This window comes from Poecilia mexicana, unplaced genomic scaffold (assembly GCF_051168715.1).
Source record: "Poecilia mexicana isolate PSO_F unplaced genomic scaffold, ASM5116871v1 scaffold_2, whole genome shotgun sequence".
Taxonomy (NCBI): Eukaryota; Metazoa; Chordata; class Actinopteri; order Cyprinodontiformes; family Poeciliidae; genus Poecilia; species Poecilia mexicana.
Window position 1 is genome coordinate 13,762,964 of NW_028263371.1, and position 27,120 is coordinate 13,790,083.

Below are 27,120 nucleotides of genomic sequence, written 5' to 3' on the forward strand. Positions count from 1 at the left end.
TTAGCCACAGCACAAAGAATTGGGTTGGTCCGGAGACTTAGGAGGGGAATGTATAGCAAGGGCGGCATTTAAACTTAATAAACAGGTTTTGTAACGGGATGGAGCCGAGCGAGACTCTGCGCCACGCATCGTTCAGACATACCGTCTCTAACCCGAACACAGTCACCAACAACAACTGGGGCGAAACGAACCGCCGGGGGGGAGATTTTCACCCGACGAACTCCTCCGCAGACCGGGTTAACTATCGGGCTCCGAGCCCGAAGCGGGGACAAAACAAGGCTGGGTTCCTCACCATTAAAACTTTGGCAGCGCTCTCCAGTTGTGTGATCACTTCTGGTGCACCGACCGCCGCCATCATCATCGGCTCTCTCCAATGACGCGCCATGCGCTCTGCATTGTGGGACGACTCGGCAGGATCCACAGCGGAGAGACTCGGCGAGTTATGTAACCGTGGAAAAGCATTTCTCTGTGGCAGAACACTGCGAGCTGCGGCTGCGAAAAGAAACGATAAAGATTCATAGGAGGGTGTTGACGCTGAATGTTTTAACTATTAATTTGAACTGAAAAAAATAAAAAATAAAAACAATTCAACAATAATTTGTAGGATGTTACTATAGAATTCTTTTTTTTGTTTGTTTTTGATTTTTTTTTTGTTTAGAATTTGTCGGGGGGGGTTTTTTCTTCTTTTTTTTCCAGTTTCGAAAGTTCAGTATGACGTCGTATTAGCGCCATTGGAGATAGAAAAAAGATAAATCAATTTCCGCCAAAAAACTAGAAAAAACGTGAAAATAAAATGATAATTCAACAATAATTATACTTTAGAAAAAAAAATTCTTTATTAATTTGTCGTGTTTTTTTGTTTGCTTTTTTTCAGTTTCGAAAGTTCAGCACGATGTCGTATTGGGGCTATTGCAGGTAGAAAAAAGAGGAATAAATTTCCGCCAAAAAACGTGAAAAATTCTGAGATACAAAGGTCAAAAATTGCTCAGATGGCAGAGCAGTGCAGCATCTATCTGCTTTAGATTTTACAAGTGGAATAGTCGAAACCACATTAAATAAAGCCCACAATCTTCTGACTGTAGCTGCATAAGGAGGATTGCTTTTCCCAGGAAGGGTGTAAGCATGCTATGAAACTAATAATTGCAGAAATACAGATTTCCAGTTGCTCTGGACATTGTACAAACATCCAACAGAAACACATAGCAGGAAATGGCTTGAATGATAAGATCCAGGTGGGATTGTCTGCAGGTTGCTGCTCCATATTTTTGATTATGTATTTGTATGTACCCAGGTTGATCTTGGGTGAAAATGGATCCAAATGGGTCCAAAAGTTGAAGTGATGTCTTTAATGTCCATGTGGGGTCTGGCAAAGATCTAAAAAGTTGCACTTTGTTGACCCAAGTGGGCAGTTGGATTTTCCACAAGAACAGAAAAAGAAGACCAGCATAACAGTTTTACTTTAAAAGAAATGGATGAAAAAAGCAAGAGAACCATTACTAAATATGTTTCACTAAAGGAGTTTGACACCCCTACATGTCACAACCATTTTGTGTGGATATCTTACATAACACCCTGTTAAAGTTGCCACAATTTTACACCAGTTTTCTGGCCAAGATGAAAGATACTCCCAGAAGACCAGAGAAAGATTTAAAAGGTTTATTGATATAATGGTTCTGAATATTACAAATGTCTTGGTTAGTTGTCAAACGTGGAGATTGGAGATCATGGGTCTTATTGTCAGGTCGAACTTTAGAGGGAAGAATCCAGAAGACTGAGTCCAGGAAGGAGTACAAGGAGGAAGTTAGATTCAGGAAAACAAGACATGATAGTAATAAAACACTCAGGCTTTGAATGGCAGAGGGCTTGATGAATAAGCAGCAGCAGCAGCAGCTCTATGGTGAAAACCAGCAGCTCCAGGTTGGATGGCGCCCTCCAGTGGTGAATCTCCAGAAACGGGAGCAGACCCACAACAGCCCTGATTCCTAACAAAAGTACATTTACTTGTTTACACAAGAGTCTGAAATGTTCATCTACACACCTGCGAAATAAATAAATGACCTACCTGATGTGTCGTCATGACAGCAGGGCGGAGTCACTGTAGTTCCTGTCCACACACACATCACCCTTCATGACACGCTCCACCTGCTCTGAGTCCAGAGGAGACTCAGACACTTCTGTTGATGGCAGGAGTCTAATTTAGAAACCTAGGCAGAAAAAATACTCTCATCAAAGAATCCAGGAATACAAAGGACAGCTGGCAAACAATAATAATCCAAGTTACAGTAAAAATGACCTTAAGTCAGCATGTGTTCCAAGGCATTTTAATCTCCTTCACCTGAATTACAATCTGGCTGATGATCAAGGTGATGACGAACATCAGATCTGAGACAGTCTTGTTTGATTTTGAAATAGGTAAAAGGTAAAACTTTATTAATCCCATAGGGAAATTAAGGTTGTCTGTTGCTCACACACTAATTCACATCCACACAGGATTTTAAAAAATCATACAAATACAAAACAAATCAACATATTTTCCAAAAATGTTAAAATTTCTGTCATACAAACCGATGAGATCCAAGATGAGGCTGATCATGGACATCGGAGTCTGAACCTGGAATCAGAATCTAGTTATAGGTTTTGTAAAACAATAACAAAATGTTTCGATTGTTTTCATGCAGAGAACCAACATATGATCAGATTCCTTAATTTCTGTCTAAATATTAGATGGTTGAAGGTCATTTTCTGATTAAGTCACTATTATGAACTCACTATTTCCACAATGTATTATAATCAGTGGATGAGGAAGTGGAGCAGGTCCTTTGCTTCAGTCGTTCGTCAACTGATATCATGAATGTCATGTAACACAAGTTGATGGGAAAAAACAAAGACAGAGAAGAGACAGGGTCAATAAGAAGAACATCTATGGACAGTAGAAAGCTGGAAGGAGTTTTTCATTTTCAGCTCATTTTTGTGTGGCCATATTTCAAATTTGGCCACACAAAAATGGCATTTAGTTTTATTTTGGCTTACATATAATATGCCTTTTGCTGTGTTATGTTATGAAATGAAATTGGTGTTCTCCTAATTCCCTATTCTGGTACAACCAGCAGAGCAGAGCAACTGTTCAAAACTCATGTTTTGATCCTAAAGAGATCAAAACAAGGACCAGCAGTTGTCCAGTCAGAGATGGCCAGGTAGGACAGTAAGTGTTGCTTTTAAGGGCCAGGTGTATTTGGTTAAGTATATTTCTGTGAGTCAGTTTCTTTATTGGTTTTTAAACTAATGCAAGCATATGTGTTGATAATAACACATTGTAATAAAAATACTGAAATTGCCTCCAAAGTCCAGGCAGCAAAAGCAAAATTGATCACGAGTAGCTAATGCCCTAAATAGGCTGGAACAGACGAGGTACCTCGAAAACGTGTGTATATTTAGTATATGATTCGTATTATCTCTGTAAAACAGACTTCCCTTATAATATTGAGGATTTATCCGCAGGCAATCAACATAACTACCTGGAGCTGCAGACCTCATATTATACGATGAACTAGAGGAAAGTTTTCAAAAGCTTGGAGATTACAGTTTAGTTTCAAGTTGGGTCAAGCGTTTCGAATCAAAAGAAGCATTAAATGGCTGTCAACTTTTAAGTAATTAGTCTATGATAACGATGCTATTGCCAACAACGAACTAACCCGTGTTATTTTTATGAGCTTGGATCTGCCGGTAAATTTATTTAGCTTCTGTAAACCCAAATTGACCCTGGAGTTGTATGTTAATGTTCTCGGAGTAATGGAGATCTGGACCCTTTCAAGTAAGAAAGGGATTTGGTTACAGGTCTGAATGACCCTGAAGGAAAAAGAAAATTAGAATATATGAGAAAATATTATGGGGAGGGATATTTAAAACTGTGTTCTGGATTAGATAAAATTTATCCCAGCTCACCCACTGCATCAGGACTTACTGCAGTCTCACTGCAGACCACACCGGACTGAAAACTGGACAAAGAAAGGACTTTGTTGTAAAGACCTGAGACCTGGGAACAACAAACTGATGGACCAACGGATGATTTCATTTACTGCCTTTTGGAAAAGGTCACTCTGCACGTTGGCCTCACCAATCCTGCAAACATTGATGGAAATGCGGCAGGTTAGTGGGAGACCTGGAACAACTCAGTGTGTGATGACATCATCTAAGGACTGCAACCTGACACAGCAACTGAACTGAAATCTAACTGTGTGGACTGGGCAGAGAAACCATGTCTGGCATACGCCACGCCAGACTCAAGTCCAGTAAGAAGACGGCAAAGAGAAAAAAAAAACTGAGAAAGAACTGCTCATGGTTGCCATCACAATGTTTTTAACTGTGCCAAGAAAAGGCAGCAGGCATTTTCAGTGCAGCAGAGAACAGAGATGTGGAAGTAGATTAATCACTGACCCAGAAAGCTGATTCAATTAACTGTTTTAATTCAGAAAGGACACTGGGGCAAAGACTGTCTACAAGGCTGGCCATGGCTTGTTTTGAGATGCTGGAGGCTTTGAATGACTGGGGAATGCTGAGAAGGAAGTTTCCATCCTGGTCTGCTTCATCACTCAAGGCAACTAATGCACCACATACACAATATGGATAGAGAGAGCAACAAAGAAGCTGTAGGTTAAATATATTACTGTTTTCTGTGTGAATGAAAAAAAAGCAACAATGTAGATGACATTCTGTATGGGATGTCTGTTGGGGAAAAAAAAAATCTTTAATGCCGTCAAAGGGAACTTATGCTGATTTTACTTTTGTAGCATGTGAGATTTTTCCAATTTTTTAAGGGTTCCTTTTCAGGATTTTGAATTAGTCCATATTGGATGTAAAAATGAATTAATTAACAACTAAATCTGATCAGAGTTCAAAACCTGGAATTTGGATCAAATTGATGAATGAAAGATGAAACCAAATCTGCCCTGGTTGTGAATGGATGAAAGGTTTTCTCTTGTTTAAAACCAGGATCCTGGTTCCAATGTTTCAACCAAATAACTGGAAAACAATTAAATAAAATGGTTGATGCAACACGTTTTGTAAAAACAAACTGCCTCAATATTTAATAACTGAGACTTAATGACTTTATTGCATTAATGTCTTCCAATCATGAATCTCAGCAGTTCATGGAAAAGGTTCACCACAAAATCAGTTCAAAAGCTCAGATCAACTGAACAGGAAGTTTCTGTTGTTACTAAATAAACCTAAATTATTTAGTAAACCTAAATAAACAAAGTCAAAATGAAAACTTAAATATATTTTAATTTCTTTGATCCTAATACAAAAAGCTTATTAAAAAGGATTAAAATAAAAGGTGCAGTTATTATATTTGTACAAAGAGCATTATTAAAATATTTATTAACCAAATAACCCATATTAGGTTAGAAGAAATATAAAAACATAAACCAATGAGTACATTATCTCAGTGATTATCTGAGGTCTGAATAAATCAGTGAATCTCAGTAAAGAGCCTGATGTGACACATCGAGTCCTAAAGTTCTCTTGAAAACTCAAAACATGAAACATGGAGTTAAAAAAGTAAAAACCAAAACAGGCTGAGGAATATTAAAGCTGAGGATCAATGAATATGATGCAAAACTTCATTATTTAAAGATTTTTAGAATGACTATAACTAAATAACAATATATACAGAATATTAAAATAATATCCAGATAAATGCTGGATGTTCCTGAAAAATGCTCTAAGATCAGAGTTCCTGTGGGACATCCAGTTCTAAACTGGTTCAACTGGTTTCTGTGATGGAAGCTGAAGTTTCTCTGCAGTTTCCAGTAAAGCATCTTTTTATCTGTGGAGCTTTGAGGAACATTTTCCTGTCAGCAGAAGAAGAAGCAGCAGAGAAAAGAGGTTTGAAGTGTCTTTATGATTCAAAGCTGAACTGAAAATGATTCCCATGTTTCCATCTCAGACCATTTCTGGTTCCAGGATGAAAATGAATCAGAGAAAAAAGATCAACTTTCCAGTTGAATCCAGTTCAGATCAAAACTCCATGAAGCCTCTAAATGGAGCCCAGTTTGAATCGGATCTTTATTGATCCAAAGAGACAAACAGTATCAGACACTAAATGACAGACATGAGAAAATAAACGGGAGGAAAATCTTGGAGGTCAGAGGTCATCATCATGATCCAGTCAGTCTCTTTAGACTCAAACTGCTGCAGCTTCAACCTCTGAGGATCAGCAGGACACAGAGACCGTTCTCTACTTTACAGAGATCAGAACCTGCAGAGAGAAGAAGGAAGGAGAGATCAGATCAGTGAGTGTTTCCAGCCTCTCCAGCAGCAGTCAGTGACGCAGCACATCCAGTAGATGGTTTCCAGGCTGCAGTCAGACTGATCTCAGAGCTGTGACCAAGATGAACCTGATCAGTTATTTCCTGTTGAACTGAGAGAACAAGCAGATCTGAGATCAGATCTGCTGCTGCCACAGTTTGATGAATGAGGACCACTGTCTCTAGACATGTTGGACGGCTGGACGCTGGAGTCCAGCTGGACATCCTGGAGACATGGACACAGCAACAACACTCATCTTCACACCAACACAAACACAGGAACACAGCAAGCTGCTGCTCCTCTGATTGGCTGATTGCTGTCTCTGTGTCCAATCAGGAAGCCTGAACCATTCTCCTCCCACTGAGAAGCTGCAGCTTTACTGGGAACACTGGAGCTTTGCTTTGATGCTAACTGGGTTTAGTTCAAGATGCTGACAGCAGCTGGACTCACTACAAACATTTACTTACTGTAAAGTCTCTACAAGATCTTTCAGCTGCTGAACATCTGAATCCCCCAGGTTGTTTCCTCCCAGGTTCAGTTTTGTCAGATGGAGGCTGTTGGACTTCAGAGCTGAGGCCAGAAAATCACAGCTGATCTTTGACAACCTGCATCTCATCAACCTGAATAAAGAATAAAAGATGAGCTGAAGCCAACAGGATGCAGGTGAACCAGTCCAACAGAACCAGTTAAAGATTCTCATGAATATTAAAGCCAACAAGCTGCTGCTTCAATAAAGACCTGCTGACTTCAGAACCAGAACCAGAACCTGGTACTGGGTCATGTTGTGTTGGAGGATTTTAGTCAGTAAAATCATTCCAGGTTCTGATCAAAGTGTTGAAGCATTAATCATTGATTATTGATTTGTTCCTGACAGATTCCAGGAATTCACTTTTCTAGACTGGGTTGAATGACCTTTGACCTGCTTGACATGAGGGGGATTTCTACACACTGGGGGTCCGAATGCTGTCCTGTTCTGACCTCAGGTCAGCAGGTCCAACTCAGTTACACAGAGGGACTAAATTAAACTCTGGATCCAGGAACAAACTCAGAAAATATTTATTAGAACAGAAGATATGAACTTTGATTTATGAACAATTATAGATAATTATTCACTGAAATATTGATAATTATATAATTACAAACCTCAATGTTTCCAGTCTGCAGCCTTCAGTCTGTAGAAAACCACAGAGCTCCTTCAGTCCAGAACCTTCCAGGTTGGTGTTTCTCAGGTTCAGTCCTGTCAGATGGGTCGGGTTGGACTTCAGAGCTGAGAACAGAGACGTCCAGCTGGTCTCTGACAAACTGCAGCTATACAATCTGAATAAAGAATCAAAGATGAGCTGAAGACAACAGGATGCAGTTAAAACTGAAATATGAACAAATAAATAATAAAATGTAGAAAATTAATTTCCCTGAATGTAAAAGAAACATGATGAACTGATTCTAACATCTGATCCAGTCAAACTGGTTTAAAGAGTCCAAACCAGCAGAACCAGAACATTTGATCAACAAAGAAACTCAAAGTTTTCTATGAGCAGCAGCCTGGATGAGGTGAGCTATTTCTGCTGGCTCCTGATGATCAGCTGGAGACCCGACTTGGTAACCGGATCAGAACCACTCAGTTTATTCATGAATGGCCTTGGGTTCTTCTTAAAGCTGCTGAAAGCCAATGGAGGCCATTATTTCCTAAGGAGACGTGACCTGATGAAGCTTCATCACAGAGACGAGGCTCCAACCGACTGACAGCTGTCAGACTGAAGAGGACGGTTCCTCTCTGACCCGGCCCAACAGAACCACAGCTTCAGGACAAAGTGAGGAACCTGCTGCTGCTGCAAACCTCACTGTCATTCAGCTCATCTAGATTTGCTTTTCTACAATCAGTCACTTCTTAGATGTTTCATTAATGATGGTTTGAACTGGTCATTGTTTGTGGCTCGACTGGAGGAAAACATTTCATTCTGGATGTAAAGATGAGAATCAGAAATAAAACAATCTGAATCTTTACCAACCAAACTGTAACATCTCCATCATTAATTAACTTCATTTGAATTATTTTACTCATTTTGTTCATCAGTCAGAAACATTTTAAAAACTGAAAAACAAAGTTCAATGATCTCAAAGTCTGAAATAAGAAAATCATTTATTTATGAGGTAAAATTGTTTGAAATTTGAATCTGACATTTAAAAATATTGTTTTTAAATATTACAACAAAATTATTAATTAAACTAAGGATTAAAGTATCAATGAATGATTTTATTGTATAAATAGAGAAAACAAACCTCAGAATCTTCACTTTACTGACTGAACTCTGCAGGATCTCAGACACATTCTTCATATCAGAGTCTCCAGCAAAATATATGATGATCCAACTTATTTCCAGTTCAGTCAGATCTGGGTTGGACTTCAGAACTGAAGCCAAAACTTCACATTCAGCCTTTCGGATCCAACAGCCACCAAGTCTGTGATGAGAAAAGAAATAAATTAAGTTCTAATGAAATCAATCTGGATCATAAACAGATGAAATATGATAACAGTGATGTTATTTTTAAAAGATCAAAATGTGTAAAAATCAGAAGCTGCAGCTGTCCTGGATGAACTGAATGTTTAGATGTTTGAATGGCTGAAATCATCCAGAGGATGAAGGAAGTAGTTAAAGGCCAAAAACATCCAGAATCAACTTGAAGAAAGAAGAAGAAACAGGAGGACAATAGTGCTGAATCAGCAGTCACACAATGAAAACATCTGGACTCACCGAGCCTTTCTGCAGTTCCTCACAGCTGGAACCAGTCTCAGTCGTCCATCATCTGATGTGTTGTACTTCTCCAGGTCCAACTCATCCAGAACCTCTGACATCTGCAGCATGAAGGCCAGAGCTGAACAGTCAGTCACTGAGAGCTGCTTCCCTGAATCCAGCAGCCGTTGGATCTCCTGATAAAATGAGACGTCGTTCATCTCCACCAGACAGTAGAAGATGTTGATGCTTCTGTCAGGAGAGATTTCATCAGTGTTCATCTCCTTCAGGTTGGTGATGATTCTCTGGATGGTTTCTGGACGGTTCTCTGTCTGACCCAGCAGATCCTCTAAGAGTCTCTGGTTGGACTCCACAGTGAGACCATGAAGGAAGCGGACAAACAGGTCCAGGTGGCCATTTTTACTGCTGAGGGATTTCTCCATGACTTTCTTCATGAACTCATCCAGAGATGTTTCATTGTGTTCTTCTCCCAGGAACGTCTTGATGACCTCTGACCTCCTGCTGGTGAAGCAGTGGAGCATGTAGACGGCAGCCAGAAACTCCTGGATGCTCAGATGAACAAAGGAGTAGACGGAGATGTTGCGCGTTCCTCTCTCCGTTTTAAACATCTCAGTGAAAACTCCTGAGAACAACGCAGCATCTTTGATGTTGATGCCACATTTATCAAGATCTTTGTCACAGAAGACCAGGTTTCCCTCCAGCAGCTGATCTAGAGCCAGTCTTCCTAGAGACTCAATCAGCTTCCTGTTCTCTGGACTCCAGATATTTTTTGTCTTTCGTCGTCCATCAAACTTTTCCTCCTTGATTTTGAGCTGAACCAGCAGGAACTCTATGTACATCTCAGTCAGGGTCTTGGGCAGCTCTCCTCCCTCTCTGGTCTCCATCACATCCTCCAGAACTTTAGCAGTGATCCAGCAGAAAACTGGGATGTGACACATGATGTGGAGACTTTTTGATTTCTGGATGTGGGAGATGATCCTGCTGGCCTTCTCTTCATCACCTCTGAATCTCTTCCTGAAGTACTCCTCCTTCTGGGGGTCAGTGAACCCTCTGACCTCTGTTACCATGCCAACGCACTCAGCAGGGATCTGATTGGCTGCTGCAGGTCGTGTGGTTATCCAGAGGAGAGCAGAGGGAAGCAGTTTCCCCCTGATGAGGTTTGTCAGCAGAACATCCACTGAGCTGGACTCTGTAGCATCAGTCAGGATCAGATTATCATCAAAGTCCAGAGGAAGTCGACTCTCATCCAGACCGTCAAAGATGAACAGAACCTGGAACTTTTTAAAGCTGCGGATTCCTGCGTCTTTAATATCTTCAAAGAAGTGATGAATCAGTTCCACCAAGCTGAACTTTTCTTCTTTCAGTACATTCAGCTCTCTGAAAGTCAATGGAAATATGAACTGGATGTTCTGGTTGGTTCTGCCCTCAGCCCAGTCCAGAGTGAACTTCTGTGTTAACAGTGTTTTCCCAATGCCAGCCACTCCCATGGTCATCACTGTTCTGATTGGTTGATCACTTCCAGGTTTAAAGATGTCTTCCCTCCTGATTGTTTCTTGTTTCCTGGATGCTGTTTCAATCCGTCTGACCTCATGTTCCTGGTTGACCTCTCTAGTTAACCCCTCTGTGATGTGGAGCTCTGTGTAGATCTGGTTCAGAAAGGTTTGATTTCCAGGTTCAGCGACGCCTTCAGAGAGACTCTGGAACTTCTTCTTCAAGTTTAACTTGAGTTTCCGTTGACATTTTCCAGCTCCAGTCCCTGCATGGAGACAAGACACTGTAAGGTCTGGACAGGCCACTGTAGCTGGGCAGAGTGACCAATGGAAACAGCAAACTGGGACACAATATTACGCAGCACTGCGTCAAGCCAGGGAACTGTTCTCTCCACTGTCCTGTTTACTCTTTACAAACCGACTTCCAGTAGAAATCCAGGTTCTGCCCTAAGCAGAAGGATTCAGAGACACTTTGATAGTTCCTTGTTTAGGGATAAACAGGAAAAACTGTATAAAAACCTTGGCAAGAACTTTTTGAACTTGATCTGCATCAAATGCCTGCAGCTCAGTTCAACAAGGAGACCTTCTAGCCACCTCTTCTGTCTGGATGCATGTAGATGGACGGTAGACAGTCGGAGAGTTCATGTCATGCAGATCAGCAGCAGTTTATCATTTACTGGCCCTCAATGTTGGCGCTGCTGCATCACAGGTTGAATTTGGTAGCTGTCTGTGTGTTTCTGAAGGTTCTTCATCTGCAGCTGAATGGAACATTTTTATGTACTGGGTGCAGGAATTAATACTAAAATGGGTTTTTATCTTGTGCATTGCTGCCATGTTTGTTTTTTACAGTATTTTACGGTAAATATAAAGTTCCCAAAGTTTATATTTCATGAGCAGCACATCAGTCACCACAGGTGATGTTTAAATTAAAAAGCTGCTGAATCCAGAACGTCATTGAGCTCATGTGACTGTTTGATTAAGATTTTCTGTATTTGTTCGTTTCTCTTGTTTGATTTCAGTTGAATTCATTTTCTCATGTAATCATGTTTTAATTATTCAACATAACAGCAGAATTGTTGTAGAAATCCTCTTACTGCTCTGCAGACGGTCAGCCAGCTCCTCCTGCTTCATCTTCCTCAGGAAGTTCAGGGTGATCTTCATCACCGCCTTTCTGCTGCTCCTCCTCTGCTCCTCATCCTCACTCTGACCCTCTGAGCATTCTGGGTCATCTGGACTCAGAACCTTTTGGATCTTCTTCAGCTCGTTCTTCACGAATGTGACAATGTTTTCCTCCAGCAGCTGGAACAGAATGAGAAGATATCAGACTAGATCTGAACATCAGGTCCATGTTGGACAGACTGACAGTCTTCTGGTCTACAGACTGAACAGAACCGATGTACAGACCATAAATATGGAGTCCAGCTGTGTTTGGTGCTGCTGGACAGACGGATCAGTGGGAACCTCTGAGCTCTGCAGATCCTCTCTGTGGAGGAACCAGGACAAATGAACCAGAATCTGTCTGTCCACACAGAGACAACATTATAGCTGCATGGCCACTTATAGTTAGATTTTCTATGTTACATTTTAATACCTTATGTATATGTGGCTGAGATTTGTATAGATAATCTATTCCAGAGTAGCTTTTGTGTGGATCTGAGTAAAATGTGTCGTCTCTCTTCTTGGGGTTGATATTTCTCCAAGCATCAATCAGACCAAGCTCTTTAGTAATATTATTTAGCATTCTGGATGTCGTTGTCTGTGGCCCATAATCAGAAGAGTATCTAACTAATATATTATTTCAAACCGTACACTGAAAGAAATAACTCTTTGGATTAACATAAAAAAATCATGGAAAGATTTTCCACCTGATTACTTTGCTTTATTTCAGCACTATGTAATTCTGTTACTCCAATTTAAAGAAATTGTGTTGGCTCAACTTAATTTATTAAGGTTATTCCAATTTAAAGAAATTGTGTTGGCTCAACTTAATTTATTAAGGTTATTCCAATTTAAAGAAATTGTGTTGGCTCAACTTAATTTATTAAGGTTATTCCAATTTAAAGAAATTGTGTTGGCTCAACTTAATTTATTAAGGTTATTCCAATTTAAAGAAATTGTGTTGGCTCAACTTAATTTATTAAGGTTATTCCAATTTAAAGCAAATGTGTTGGCTCATGTGACAGCTGACCCTACTGTCACACAGACCTGAATGGTAATCATTTTGTTTGTTTTATCCTTTACATTAATTTAGACATTAATTAGTGAATAGTTTAGATTTTTGTTAATTATTTTCATTAGTCTGACTTTTTTGGCTAACTGTTTGGAGTGCACACATTTAGTTAACCTTATTTGTCAGTTCTTTATATTTTTGTTGAAAGCAACAAATTAATTTATTTGTTTTGAGTTCCCAGTTTCCTTTGGAGCTGCTCCTGGAGGGTCACAGAAAAGCTCCAGCTAATTGACGTCCTTATATGGCTGGCAAACCTCCTCAGCGGGCCGTTCCATTTGTTTGCCAGGGAATGGGGAAATTTGGTTTTCTTTAATATAATTTGACCATTTCTTTAATGCTTTTTCTATTTGGTAGTTTCAGTCTAATGTTTGTTTAATTTAAAGATTTGGTATTGTTTTTGTATGTTTAAATTACCCCTTGTGTGTCAGCAGTGGTCTGATCAGCCACTATTTAAGTTCCCCTCATGTCTTGTTAGTTAGGTCAGTTTTGTGCTTGAGTTCTTTGTGTTAACACCTGAGTTGTAGTTTGTTATGTTGACCTCAGTTTTTGGGCCCAATTCTTCATTGTTTGATTATTTTTGAACTTTTTTGTAATAAATTAAGATTATTTTTGAATTCCATTCAGCGTCTCTCTGGCTGGTTACTGTGAGAACCCTCACAGCTCAACTTAATTTATTAAGATTATGCCAATTTAAAGAAAATGTGTTGGCTCAACTTAACTTTTGTGGTTGATTCAACTTATTTACTTTAGTTGGACCCAATGTAATTTAATAGAACCAGACCAACTAATTTGCAATGTTTTTGACCAAATAATTGACTTTACTTGATTAAGATGAATGCAAATTTAGCTGAAACCAACTTATTTAACAGTGATAACTTCACACTACTTAATTAAGTTGATCCAACCCATTGTAACGTTTGGGTTGTATTAGGGAAGGAGAAGAGGCGGCAGAAAATTCACAACCACACCGATACTGGGAATTCCACAGTGTTGTCCTTTAATGAACTCTTCACCAACCTTACAAAGCCCGGTTGAACGGCTGCGGCTGCTATATTATCAAACATGAAAATGAGCAGAGTCCAAACTACCCGTAACGTTACTAAAGTTAGAGAGCTAACATGTCCATGTGGCAACTATAGCACGTTTCTCTCACGCTCTCTACAGAGAAGCCGCGGCGCAAACACGTGACGTCATTAGAGATACTGGAGTATCTTAAAGAGACACTACACAACCTACAGCTGTTACATATTCCCCCCCGGTCAGAAATAGGCTGCCCTCAGCCGAACACAGCAAAGGCACAGTCAATACTTAACAAACCGCCATACATGGATAAGTCGTTAAAAGTAAACCGGGAATATACAGCACAATATTGAAAGCTGACCTACATGACAGTATTTTCAGCAACCGAAATATCTACTTTGACGAGTACTATAAAAACAGAAAAAAAAAGGCAGTCAGGACGATTACAAAAGTGGAATTGTTTTTTTTTTTTTCAAAAATGCTAGAACCCATAGCATAACGTGTTAAACGTTTAAACGTGACCTCAACAAAACGTAAGTGACAGTCACAGAACACTACTGAAACTAGCAAAACAAAGTTCAAACAAGGTCACTTCAGGTCAAACCTGGAGGTATGAAAAGGGTTGGTCCACCTATTGACTGACCAGTCAGTGGTGACCCTCGGAACACGTCTCGGTCTAAAATTATAAGAGACACCAGCAGCACACCCATTGTCCGCAGGGGGCAAACTGTTAAGAACCGTCTCCAAAGCAGTGTTGGTGTCTTGGACAGGGTCGTGGTCTAAAAAGGCTGGAACAGGATCTGTGCATTCCAAATCAGTTTCGACTGGGACGTCATCAGAGACGATATCAGCATCGACATCATAGTCAGGCTCTGGGTCCAAAAGAGCCGGGGGCAAACAAATGGAAACCAAATCTGCAGAAGCTGTTTGCTTTGCGTGTTTGTTAGATGAAGCTGTAGCCCAGGTGTAGAACGGTTGAAGGTTTGCAACATGAAAAACTCCAGCTTTCTCTCCAGTGTCCGCTTTGGTTAGATAATAGTTCACATCGGACATCTTTTTGTAGACACGGTAGGGACCCTGGTAGAGAGGTGCCAATTTTGCTGAAAAGTTAGATGATGCATCCGACTTTGGGTGTGATTTTGCTCTGACCAGGTCTCCGACTTTAAAAGAGACTGGGCGTCGTCTTAGATCATAGTAATGCTTTCGCCTTCTATGACTTTCTGTGAGAACTGTACGAGCATGGTCATGAGCATCTTGAATCGAGGCTCTCAGGTGATCTGGGTAATTAGTCTCAGGGTCGTCCATCCCTTCCCATGACGGCTGAGTGATGAGGTCCAAGGGAGTGTCTAACTCTCGTCCGTAGAGCATCATTGCGGGGCTCAGACTTGTACTCTCATGAGGTGCAGTACGCAGCGCGAAACAAATCTGGGGAAGATATTTGTCCCAAGAAGTGTGTTTGTCCTCAATATATGCTCGAATGGCTGTTTTTAACGTGCGATTTACACGTTCAGTTGCATTAGTTTGAGGATGGTAGGCAGTTGTCATTCTGTGCTCAGTTCCAAGTGTTGACACCACATGTCCAAACAGTTCACTGATGAAAGGTGTTCCCCTGTCTGAAATAAGGTACTTTGGGGAACCATGTCGGGCGAATATGTCGGTGATGAACTTATTAGCAGCAACTCGAGCAGTTGCTTCCCTCACAGCACTCACTTCAATCCATTTGAAGAAATAGTCCACAAAAACAAGGATATATGCATTTCCCCTTTGAGTGCGGGGTAGTGGGCCGATGTAGTCCACACCCGTGTATTCCCATGGTCTCTGTGGTTGGATTGGGACCATGAGGCCTGCTGGTTTTCTCTGAGTTGGTTTAGTGACTTGGCACGAACGACATGACACCACATATTTCTTTACATCAGAGTTCATGTTTGGCCAGAAGAATCTGAGACGCAAGCGTGCCAGAGTTTTTGCAACACCCAGATGTCCGGCTGTAGGATGCTCATGATAATACTTGAGCAGATAACTACGGAGTGCAGTTGGAGCAAAAAGTTTAATCTGCTTGAGTGGGTGAAGACCACACTGTGTTTTCGGATCAATGAAATATAAGAGTCCATCTTGTACAATGAACTTTTGCAGATCTTGGTTGTCCTCCTCACTCTGTTGGTCGTTTTCGAGTTGGCAGAGTAAGTTGCCTGTGACTGGGTCCTCCAGTTGCAACTGACGAACATGAGGACGGTCCGACACAATTACAGAGGGCAGAGCACGAAGATCCATGCTTCCAATCACGGCATAGGGAGGAAGAAGATCCACGTCTGGGAGGGGATTACGTGAAAGGGCATCAGGCACCTTATTATGTTCTCCAGGTTTGTGGATGATGCTGAAGTCAAAGTCCTGAAGGCGAAGAGACCACCTTGCAAGCCTACCAGAGGGATTGGGTCGAGACATCAACCACTTGAGGCTGCTGTGGTCGGTGTAAATAGTCACATGTAAACCTTCGACATAAGGACGGAAATGTTCCAATGCCCAGATAACAGCCAGACATTCTTTTTCTGGAGTCGAATAGGGCTTTTCTGACTTATGCAGCGAACGGCTAGCAAAAGCCACAACTACATCTTTGCCGTTCTCATCCCTCTGCATCAATGCTGCTCCGAGTCCAGCATCACATGCATCAGTGTGGATGAAGAACGGACACGTAAAATCCGGGAATTTCAGCACTGGTGCCGAAGTTATGGAATGTTTTAGAAAGTCAACAGCTGCTTGGCACTCGTCGGTCCATTTGAATGGTATGTCCTTTTTAGTGAGAGTGAAGAGTGGCTCTGCGTGACGTGCATAATCTTGTACAAAGCGGCGGTAGTAGCCAGTTAAGCCAAGAAACTGTCGCACCTGCTTTGTCGTGGATGCCACTTTAAACTCAGTTACAGCTCTCACCTTGTCTGGATCGGTATGAATTCCGGATGTTGTGACACGATAGCCGAGGAAGGTGAGTTCCGAAAGGCAGAATTGACATTTGCTCAGTTTCAATGAGAGGCCAGCAGATTTAAGCCTGTCAAGGACCTCCTCTAGGTCAAGTAGATGCTGCTCAAAAGTTGGTGATGCGACAACAATATCATCCAGATACACTGCACACGACTTATAAATCAGGCCAGCTAAAACATTGTTCATAAGTCGCTGAAAGGTCGCAGGAGCATTACATAGACCAAAAGGAAGGACCTTGAACTGAAACAGGCCACAATGCGTGATGAAAGCAGTCTTTGGTTTAGCCTGTTCGGCAATGGGGACCTGCCAGTAACCTCGAGCAAGGTCTAGTGTTGTCAGGAACTTTCCTCTTGATAAAAAGTCCAATGACTCATCCACTCGTGGGAGTGGGTAAGAGTCTTTTACAGTCAGCTGATTCAAACCCCGGAAGTCAACACAAAACCGTGGTTCACGGGGAGGTTTGGTCACAATGACCACAGGAGCTGCCCATGGTCCAGACGCAGGTTCAATGATGTCATCCTTTAGCATCTTTTGCACTTGTTCTTCAATGATTTGCTTTTTAGCTGGGGAGGTGCGATAAGGCGGCAAGTTGATTGGCTTTGCATCCCCAGTGACGATGACATGTTCTGTCAGAGAAGTGCGACCTAAATGACCATCAAACAGATCACTGTAGTTATCTATTAACTTTAACAGTCCATCTTTTTCCTCAGGATTTAAGTTAGCTTCTTCAACTTTTTCCTTAAGTGAGAGCTGTGGAGTGTTTTGTAGAGTCATCATTCCACATTCAAAATCAGCCTCCACAAAGTCATTTTCGTAGGGTTCATCCAGAAATGGGGGATTGTCATCCACAATTACTGTTCTGGTTGGAACATGAATTGTTAGTGAAGTGCGAGTCATAAAATCCATCCCAAGAACTAAGGGGGATGAAAGTTCCTGCACTATCACAAATCGTTGATAGACTGACTTGCCCATAAATCCAATGGTCAACCAGGTTACACCTAACGGATTGCAGTCAGTGCCGTTGGCCAGTCTTATGGGTGGGGAATGCCACTGATCCTTTAATGAGATATTTTGGGTCTTTTCGGGTATCAAGTCTGCGTTTACTGCTGAAAGCGACGCACCTGTGTCAAGTGTGGCCTCCAGAGCTGTTCCTTTGAAGTTCACTTTAACTCTGAAAGGAGTATTCCAAGATGATTGTGAAGTTCCATCCTCAATGTGATTGAGCATAGGTGGTGAACTTGGAACTGATAAAGGCAATGAGGGCAGAGTTACTGACTGGGGGGAGGGTGGGCCCTGTGAAAAACTCTCCCCCCTCTGAAGTTTCCCTGCTTTCTACTCACTGGTTGTGTTTCTCTCATCCTGTTAGTGCTTTCTTGTTCTGTTGTCTGTGTTCCATGACACTCAGTGGAACAGTTCGGGCATGTTCGGGATGTAACACCAGGCATGGAACATCTAAAACAGTAGGGACCACCATCAGTTTTATTTTTCAGCTGAACTCTTGATGGCTGTGACAGGCTGGTGCCGAGAACGGAATGGAGCTCATGGGCGCGCAGCACCAAATCCATTACTGACCTGACAGGTGTTCTATACAGTGCCACCCTATACTTCTCTACTGCATGTTTACAGATTAGGTTAATTTGCTCCTGCTCAGGCAGAGGGTTCCTCAGTCTTTTGAACTCACTGATCATATGGGTCACAAATGTAGGGAGAGGTTCTTCAGGGTGCTGGAAACAGTCCAAGATGCCTCTCATAATATTCTCCTGGTTGTCAGTAGGCAAGAATACAGTTCTGAAAAGTTCACAAAATTCAGCCCACGTAGATACATGAGAGTCGAGAACATTAAACCACTTCCTTGGTGCCTTAGCTAGAAAATGTGGAAGTTCTCTGAGAACCTGTGTGTCCGTTAAGTCCAAAGAAGTCTTGTAAGCATTGACAGACTGCAGCCATTCCTCTGGGTGAGGACCACCATTATTAGTGAACACAGGGGGCTCCAATTTTGTTTGGTGCAACGCAGCAGCGAGCACTCTGGTAGTATTAATTAACTCCAGTGAATCCGAAAGTGTCTGGGACAAAGCCCTCGTGGTCTGAGTGGGGTCGGGTGCTGAGTCGCATTGTTCTTTTTTCCTGGCGTGCAGACTAGGCACATATGGAGTAGATGACGCTTGAGGAAAAGGCTGAGTAATCTGAGCAACTGGGACTTTAGGGACAGCTTTAGTTTGTTGAGTCCATCGTTCCAAAATATTTTTCTGGAGATCCAATGAATCATGCAAACATTGTTGAAGCATGTCCACCTCTTCTTTCAGACTTTGTACTTTAAGTTCCAGGTCATGGGTTTTGGGCCTGACGGTACTTTGGCTTGGGAGCAACCTAAAGTCCAAATCATCACACGGGTCAGCCAAGTCAGGATGAGTAGCCATCATGCACACTTATGTGAACCTGAGTCTGTGCTAGGATAAATTCGGTTCTGTCTTTTGCTTTTATTATATTTTTCAAGTACTCACGGGTTCAGTTCGTATTTTCTGATGGACTTAAAGTCTTGCAGCCCTGATCCGGTACAGAGCTGAGTCCAGTAAGAAATTCCCGAAGGGAGTGTTCAGAAAAAAAAAAAGCCTGCCTCGCGCTTAGCAGATGAGGGGTTTTTCCTCTTCCCTTTCCCGTGCACATGCACATTCAGAAATTATAAAGCAAAATCCGTCTCACGTCTAGGCGCTGCAGTTGCTCCAAGTTGTCACGGTAAAGGGTTTAAACCTGGGACCGTGTTATATTCCAAAAACGGCGTTGAAGATTCTGCTCGTTGCCGTTGAAAAAACTCCGAAGTCCGCGTCTGGCCTAGCTCGGTTCGTTCCCACGGGTATGGCGGCGGACGTCCACTATACTGCAAAAGTACTTCTTCCACGTTTCAAACATCAGCTGGTAGAAGATACTGCCTTCTGAGGTACAAGAGAAATTGTTCGGGCGCCATTTGTAACGTTTGGGTTGTATTAGGGAAGGAGAAGAGGCGGCAGAAAATTCACAACCACACCGATACTGGGAATTCCAGTGTTGTCCTTTAATGAACTCTTCACCAACCTTACAAAGCCCGGTTGAACGGCTGCTATATTATCAAACATGAAAATGAGCAGAGTCCAAACTACCCGTAACGTTACTAAAGTTAGAGAGCTAACATGTCCATGTGGCAACTACAGCACGTTTCTCTCACGCTCTCTACAGAGAAGCCGCGGCGCAAACACGTGACGTCATTAGAGATACTGGAGTATCTTAAAGAGACACTACACAACCTACAGCTGTTAAACCATGAAAATTAAGTTAGCTGAACAAACATGCTTCATGCTGAAAGAAAGCTACATAATCGTGTGGAAAATCTTTCCATGATTGAATTATGTTAATTCAAAGACATTTTCTTAAGTGCTATTAAATTAAGTGTTTTAAGACCACACTGAAAGAAGAAAGAACACTCAACAATTAGAAAAAGTACAACATGAACTGTATTTTCAAAATTGTTATCCATTTTATTTTTACACAGCACAAAAAACAGCTGAGTTGAAAGTTGAAATAAACAACAAAAGGTCAGTTTTGTTTTTCCAGAAAAAAACTGGGCTGTGTTTAGCATAGATCAAATTCTTAACAACATAAAAAGTGTCAGTAAATTCGCTCAACTTTGCGAACTGTAACAGTTAAAATTTAGTTTTCCATTGCGGTCTTTAGAAAAACATGTAAAGATAGATTGCTCAAGTTGTTCATCACTTCCACCCCGTCCAGGACAATCCCAACATCCTCAATGGCATCGCCAGGCTCTGCACTCTCCGGTCGGATAACAGATTCCACAGACAGTCTCGGCCATTTGTGCACCTTGATGATGGGAACAAGGGTGTGGTTTTGGGGGGGAGAGATTTCACATCTCATTAAATAAAAAAATAACTTTACACTTGTTTGGCTGACTCACCAACAGCTAAGGTCCATCAAAGATCTGTCTGTGTTAATTGTGAGTCCAGTGATAAGATTTCCCATTTAGAAAAGGTACCATATTTTCTGCACCATAAGGTGCACCTAAAAGCCTTACATTTTCACAAAAATCGTCTTATAATCCGGTGCACCTTGTGGTGCGGAAAATACGGTATATTGTCTCGTATGGAAAAACATGAAGAGAAGGGATGAATCCCAAATAGGCCCCATATTCCATGGCCTGTTCTCCTCAATTGAAATGACAGTCTGAGGATCCACCACACAGACTGTCATTTCAAACCAGTCCTACTTATGTGCAAGTACAAAGCCCTGACTCTGTACACAAACCAAACATCTTATACATGAAGAACCTGTCTTATTTCCTGGATGGAGGAAATGTCATGACTATGTGTGGTAGTTATTTCCAAATAGATCAATACTAACATCTTAGGTAACGTTAGTTAATATTTTTGTCTGCATATGAAACAATGCTGTTAGAAAAAAAGGCTAAATAAAACAGGCCAAAGATCTTTTTGTGGAGTTTAACTCACCTAAAAATCCTCATTTTAAACCCACTTAACAATAACTGTAATTATATCAATCTTACTAATGATTATCCTTTTCTGTGGGAGAAATCTAAAAGCATCTCAAAAGTCAAATTAAAATTGAATGTACCCAAGTGAAAAAAAAGAAGAGTTTTAATGATCTTCTCTTACTTTAAATTTATTGGTAATTCACAGGAAGTCCAATTAACTCCAACTATAATCACCTCTTTTGTGGACACAAAGATAAATTAACATACCATGTACTCTTTCTCCAGCTTCTCTGGATCTTCATTCAGGTATGCACACAGACCTTTTAGGATCCACTCTCGTCTGACTTCAGCCGTGTTTTCCTAAATATGCAGATCAGAAAACAATGAGAACAACCGCAAAAATCCAGCAGTATACTATAGGGTCACATACTTGAAAACTTAGCTACATTCAAAGGAAGTCACAACGAAAGTGATCAGTGGCTTGCAGCCTATTTGAAAGATCTTTAAAATTGTTATTCTCATTTCATTATACCATGACTAAAATTAAGTTTAACATTTTATTTAAACTTCTAACTGAAGCTGTCACCTAAGAAATATTTATGTCTGAAACAAGGGTACAGTATAGAGGGATATACTGTGAAAAATCTATTTCCTCTGCCTTCTCCCAGTGCTAGAAACAACCAGTCAGTGGCAGGAGAGTTTTAGTGCTGTCAATCACAATCTCATGTTGCTGCTCATCCTTCTTCCCCCTTGCTCTGTACTATTCTGTAGCTAGCATAGGGCTGATAGCAGCTCATATCTACTAGACAGAGAGAGACAACACTCCTTACAGTTCCACATCCCCACGCAAATAAAGACAAATAAAACTGACTTGCCAAATACAAGTTTAGCTGAACCCTTATAATCGCTCTAACACTAGATTCAGTCATTTTAGATCTGGCAAAACTTATCATTAGCCACTGCAATCTAAAACTTGATGGCCGATGACCCCCTTCACCAGTGCTTATGTAGGTGGATAACAGACGGGTGATGTTCTGAAAGAGATCAGATTTTCAAACATTAAAATATGTAATTCACCCTGAGCAGAGTTGTGTCTGAACATTCAAACTTTTAGTACAAGTCTCTTGAATGCATCATGAATCAATCAAATTTTATTTGTACAGCACATTTCAGCAGAAAGGCATTTCAAAGTGCTTTACATAATTAACAACAGAAACACAGAGTCATGCAACATTTAATATACAGTGAAACAGATAAAAAATAAAGTCAAAAACGGATGACGGACGGATGAAAATAGACTGAATCTTACCTTTTTCAAATTAAGCAGATCCAAATCAGGAATCTTCCCGCTTCTCTTGAAAGAACAGTTTGAAGTTTTCCCAGACACAAGATCTCGCGTAATCTCGCTAGCATCTCGCGTGGTCTTCCGTAATTTCGCTAGCATCTCGCGTGATTTTCCGTAATCTCGCCAGACCATCTTCGGCGGGAGATTAGTCTGACTAAATTGAATCACGTTGTCTCAACTTGAATACATTTTATTAACGCTAGGTTGTTGAATTTTATGTTTATTTGACGTGATTTTGTCATATTTGCCTTTGAAACATAAAATAATTCTGTTAAACATGTTATTTTTTATAAATGCAATGACCACTTCAATTCAGTTGTGCTTTGACACAAGCATGGAGCAAGCAGGAAATGGTGCAAATGTTAGAAAAACGCTGATTAATTACCAGCTAACCATCACTTCATCTGATGTTAACACATGTTAGCCACTGACATGAGTACATCATTTACATAGAAACGTAACCAAACATAGCAACACTAATTTGTGCACAATCCTGCCAGGAGAATTTAGTATTCTCTAAACTGCAGCTGGCGTTTTCCTGGCACGAAAAACAATCATCTCGCGGGGCCTCGTGTGATTTCCCATGATCTCGCGGGATCTGCCGTGATCTCGCTCGTCGCCTCCAGCACAAGATCAGTCTGACTATAATGAATCGTGTTATCTCAACATGATTCAATTTCATAAACGTTAAATTGATAAATTTCTTGTTTGTTCAACATGATTTTATCACGTTTGTGTTTAAAACGTGAAATTATTGTGTTAAAAGTACATGATATTCTTTTATTATTGTAATAACCCCCTAAGTTCATTTTTTTGAGTGTATTAAAGTCACCCCCCCATCAGTTTCATTCCTTTTCCATCATCAGTTATTATTCTGACTATTTGTTTCAGGAAACTGTCCTTCTCCTCATATACATTTATTACTCAAATTGTCATTTCTCCGATTCGTCCTACAATCATTACATATCTTCCTTCTTTATCCTTTTCCTCTTTTTCAACTTCAAACAAAATCCCTATTTTGAGTCAAATTGCTGCCTTTTCCAAATGAAACAGAAAATGTCTGACCTGCCCTCTCCCTTCTCATTTTCTGTGTTGGTTCTCCATCAGGTGTGTCTCCTGTAATAAAGCTGCTGTGCATCACCTGAGCCAATGCTGGGTAACCAACCACAGCCAACATTCAGTGAATCTTTAAGATCCTTCATCCTGCCTGATGTCTCACTGAGCACTGAAGCAAAGAGACAGTAGAAAACAGGAGCAGGAAGAAAGACTTTTGAAGCTTTGAGTTTAAAAACCTTCTGCTTTAGTTTGAAAGAAATGTGTTTTTATGTTCATTTAGGTTCAAATCAGCTTAAGATGCAAAACTGCATGATCACAATCCAAGTAGATAAATGTTATGTTGTTGGTTAAATCTTGGATTTAACAAGAAAATAAAAGTTTATGAAGAAACTTTTTCATTTCAAGGTTTTAGGGTTGAGTTTTGTTGTGGAGTTGGACAAAGTTTATCCCATCAATCAATCACTAGTCATCAATGTTAATAAATATCATGGAGCAGAAAATGGACGCATAATAAAGCCTCCTTTACTTTCTGCCTGTCTCCTCGTGTATCCATGCCTAGAACCAGTCCTGCTCTGCAGAGTCACATGAACCAGATAGAAACTGGTTTCTTACTCTGGTTCTGATGGTCCAGGTTCAGTACTGAAGTCTGGATTGGTTCCTTTGGACCGGTCACTCCTCATGGAGGGACAGCTGGATCCTGGAGGTTCTGCTCTCCCTCTGTGGTTCTGAGCTCTGAAACACAAACATGTTGTTATTCAGATCAATCAGTGAGAAACTGAGATAAAAACCAGAGAAGAAGCTCTGAACACAAACTGCTGCAGGTCTGAAGCTCCAGAGTGAAACATTCAGACTGATCTGTTGGTCAAACTCAACGTTTTCTCCAGAACTGGTTCTACTGGTCTGGGTCACATGGGTCAAAGCAGAACCTGCAGGACAACAGGCTCATGTCCCAGTTTGATGGAGATGATCAGATCGTATTTCTAGGGATTAGTCCACAAAGTACTTCTATAGTGTCCACTATTAGAACTCCAAAGCCCAGAATGCACTGCACAACGTCTGACTGCTGCCATCTAGTGGTAGAAGGTGGAGAACAGAAGATCTGGTCCCTGATATCAGAACTAAAGCTGTTCATCTGGTCTGAAGAGCCGATGTGGGTCATTAAAGACCAGAACACAAGAACCGAGCAGGAAGGAGAACCTCAGAACCAGGAGACCAGCCCAGTCCTCTTCAGCTGCTCTGACCTTTGACCTTTCTGTTTAGAGCTGCTTAGGTTCAGTGGGCGTGGCCAGGTTATCAGCCTACCTGGGTCAACTGGACCCAGTGTTCCCAGTATATAAACTGGTCCCAGTGTTCCCAGTATATAATCTCAGTCGTTGCTCCTCGCATTCTTAGTTGTTTTGTTTTCATGCAACATTTTTATCATTGATTCATTCAGACCTTCATTCAAACTCTGATTCACTGACCAACATCCTTCATATTTATTTAGCTTTAAGTTAATTTAAAATCAAAATTCTTACTTTTTATTTAAGCATTGAGACCAACCAGTTGATATCATTTATATTGTATCTCTATAGATTCACATGAACCAGTTAGAAACTGGTTTCTTACTTTCTGTCTGATGGTCCAGGTTCAGTACTGAAGTCTGGAGGTTCATCTCTGGACCGGTCACTCCTCACAGATGGACTGATGGGTCCTGGAGGTTCTGCTCTGTTCTTCTTCAGATCCAGATCTTCCATCTTCTGGACTTCTGCAGAGAGAAACCAGAACCAGTCAGTCCAGTGATCCAGGTCCAGTAAGTGTCCTGTGAAGCAGGAAGCTGGTTCCCATCATGAGTCCAGATGTTACCAGCAGTAACATCTGTTTGAATCGACTCCTTCACTCCTTCATGACCTTTGATCTCTGCTGGCTCGTCTCCTCACAAACATCTGGAGAACTTCTGAGTTCAGGAAGGAAATTAGAGCCAAAACTGAGTTTGAAACATTTTCAGGTCTAAACTGGAATCATGTTTGTGTTTTTACTTTGTTTCCTTCACAGTGAATAAAATATTAACTAGACCTGTTGGTCTCTGTTCTCTGGGTTCTGACCCGCTCAGCTCTCTGCTTATAGAACCTCCAGCTGTGATGCTCAGACACACAAATAAATGATGGTCAGGCTCTTTGTGGGGACTTTCCATTGACTTCCATTCATTTCTACTGCCTCACCCTTATCCCATATTACATTCCTGAACATTTTAATTTGCCCTCACGCCTCCAAATATCGCTCTATTGGTACAAAATCTGATCATTACGTCGCACCGAGTGTCAGCTTCCATAAAAACCTGTCAAAATTTCTCTGGGGCTGATGGTTTTCTATCTGTTTTCAGGCTCTCAACCATTCATTTTCACACTTCTGTCAAAGTTTCAGAGCTCAACACACCATATCTATCTCATCAATGCTGTTACTGTGAGTGAGGTACAGATATGATTCGCGGTATTATTGAAGAAGACAAACGACCCTCTCGTACGGTTCAAACTGTTTTTGGATCCGTCATTCGGATTCTGAAGTGGAAGCAGTGGTTTGGACTGCTTTTTCAAAATCAGAGACCAGATCAGTAAGACGGGATCTGAACAACAAAAGTTCCATCAGCATGAAGCAGTTTATTGTGAGGCTGTAAATCTGTTCAGTTTTTATCTGTGAACTGAACTTTAATGCAGTTCTAGGTGAGAGGGAGGGGTCATGACCCCACCAGGAAATCCAGGTTTGTTCTGTGAAGGAGACGCGCAAAGAGGAACCAAAATTAGAAAAACGACAGAGAATTTAAGACGTTTCTAAAAGTCACATCTGAAGTGTTGGTCCTTCTGGGAGCAACTGGAGGAAAACAGATTTAATTATCATTTAGAGTTGAATCACAGACAGTAGAGGCTGTAAAAGCAGCTTTAATGAACTGTGTGTCTCACCTTTAACAGGAGACAAAGAGGACAAACCCAGCTGGTTGGACAGAGAAGGATCTCTGTGGTGAAGACGTCTGATCATCAATCTGCAGGCTCTCTGTCCTTTCTTCATCACAGCATCCATGGTGTTACGAGCCTTGTCTGCTGTGACTGGGTTCCCTCGAAGTATCGCCCGTTTCTCCAAGCGAATAAAGACGCCATCTTTCTCCAGGTCATCGAGGAGCCGACGAAGGATTTCCTCAGAAACTCTCTCCACAAACTCACTGCGAACCTTGAAAAGTATTTTCTCTGCAGGCAGAAATCAGAAACATAATTAATTCAAACCAACGTCTGAGAGAAAAACGTGAAGAAGATCAACTATTCATGTTGCTCCATCCAGAGATTCAGAGTCTGTTGATCAGCTCCTCAGGTCTAAACCTGCTGTTGTGTTTCTGCCTCATATCTGAGTGACGACCACTGATTCTGTCTACATGAGACCAAATGAAGCTTCTGGTTCATCACTTTCCTTCCTCACTGCAGGAAGAACAATAAAAGAAA

The 27,120-nt window shown here is 41.1% G+C and overlaps 3 protein-coding genes and 2 long non-coding RNA genes across 6 annotated transcripts in view; 1 reads left to right on the forward strand and 4 right to left on the reverse strand.

Moving 5' to 3' along the window:
* The window catches only part of xpo4 (exportin 4), a 50,831-nt gene extending 50,370 nt beyond the window's left edge, over nucleotides 1–461 (reverse strand). The window contains exon 1 of the mRNA XM_014967510.2: nucleotides 293–461. Coding sequence (XP_014822996.1) covers nucleotides 293–385 — 93 coding nt within the window. The 5' untranslated portion in view covers nucleotides 386–461. The remainder of the gene's footprint in view (nucleotides 1–292) is intronic.
* A 4,630-nt stretch (nucleotides 462–5,091) lies between these two features.
* On the reverse strand, nucleotides 5,092–26,865 carry LOC106913468 (NLR family CARD domain-containing protein 3-like). 2 transcript variants are annotated; one of them, XM_088011269.1, is made up of 10 exons: nucleotides 26,590–26,865; nucleotides 25,262–25,400; nucleotides 24,266–24,385; nucleotides 11,957–12,035; nucleotides 11,647–11,851; nucleotides 9,063–10,818; nucleotides 8,590–8,769; nucleotides 7,453–7,626; nucleotides 6,777–6,929; nucleotides 5,092–6,259 (listed from the first exon to the last, which is right to left on the reverse strand). In XM_088011269.1, the coding sequence occupies exons 1-10, from the start codon at nucleotides 26,705–26,707 to the stop codon at nucleotides 6,253–6,255; spliced, it is 2,931 nt and encodes a 976-aa protein (XP_087867395.1). In that variant the 5' UTR covers nucleotides 26,708–26,865; the 3' UTR covers nucleotides 5,092–6,252. The 2 variants fall into 2 exon arrangements, with proteins under 2 accessions (XP_087867395.1, XP_087867400.1); XM_088011274.1 differs by lacking the exon at nucleotides 24,266–24,385 and having other exon boundaries at nucleotides 26,590–26,863.
* The window catches only part of LOC148160452 (uncharacterized), a 67,112-nt gene continuing 45,318 nt past the window's right edge, over nucleotides 5,327–27,120 (forward strand). Inside the window, exon 1 of the long non-coding RNA XR_015764949.1 lies at nucleotides 5,327–5,401. This is a non-coding gene — a long non-coding RNA (uncharacterized LOC148160452). The remainder of the gene's footprint in view (nucleotides 5,402–27,120) is intronic.
* On the reverse strand, nucleotides 14,391–19,639 carry LOC148160453 (uncharacterized). Its single transcript, XM_088003693.1, has 6 exons — nucleotides 18,247–19,639; nucleotides 17,228–17,419; nucleotides 16,223–16,291; nucleotides 15,992–16,111; nucleotides 14,509–14,674; nucleotides 14,391–14,406 (listed from the first exon to the last, which is right to left on the reverse strand). Exons 1-6 carry the CDS (start codon nucleotides 19,193–19,195, stop codon nucleotides 14,391–14,393), a joined length of 1,512 nt encoding a protein of 503 aa, XP_087859819.1. The 5' UTR covers nucleotides 19,196–19,639.
* LOC148160454 (uncharacterized) lies at nucleotides 20,243–22,136 on the reverse strand. The gene is made up of 2 exons (XR_015764950.1): nucleotides 21,520–22,136; nucleotides 20,243–20,624 (listed from the first exon to the last, which is right to left on the reverse strand). It is a non-coding gene; the product is annotated as an uncharacterized LOC148160454 (long non-coding RNA).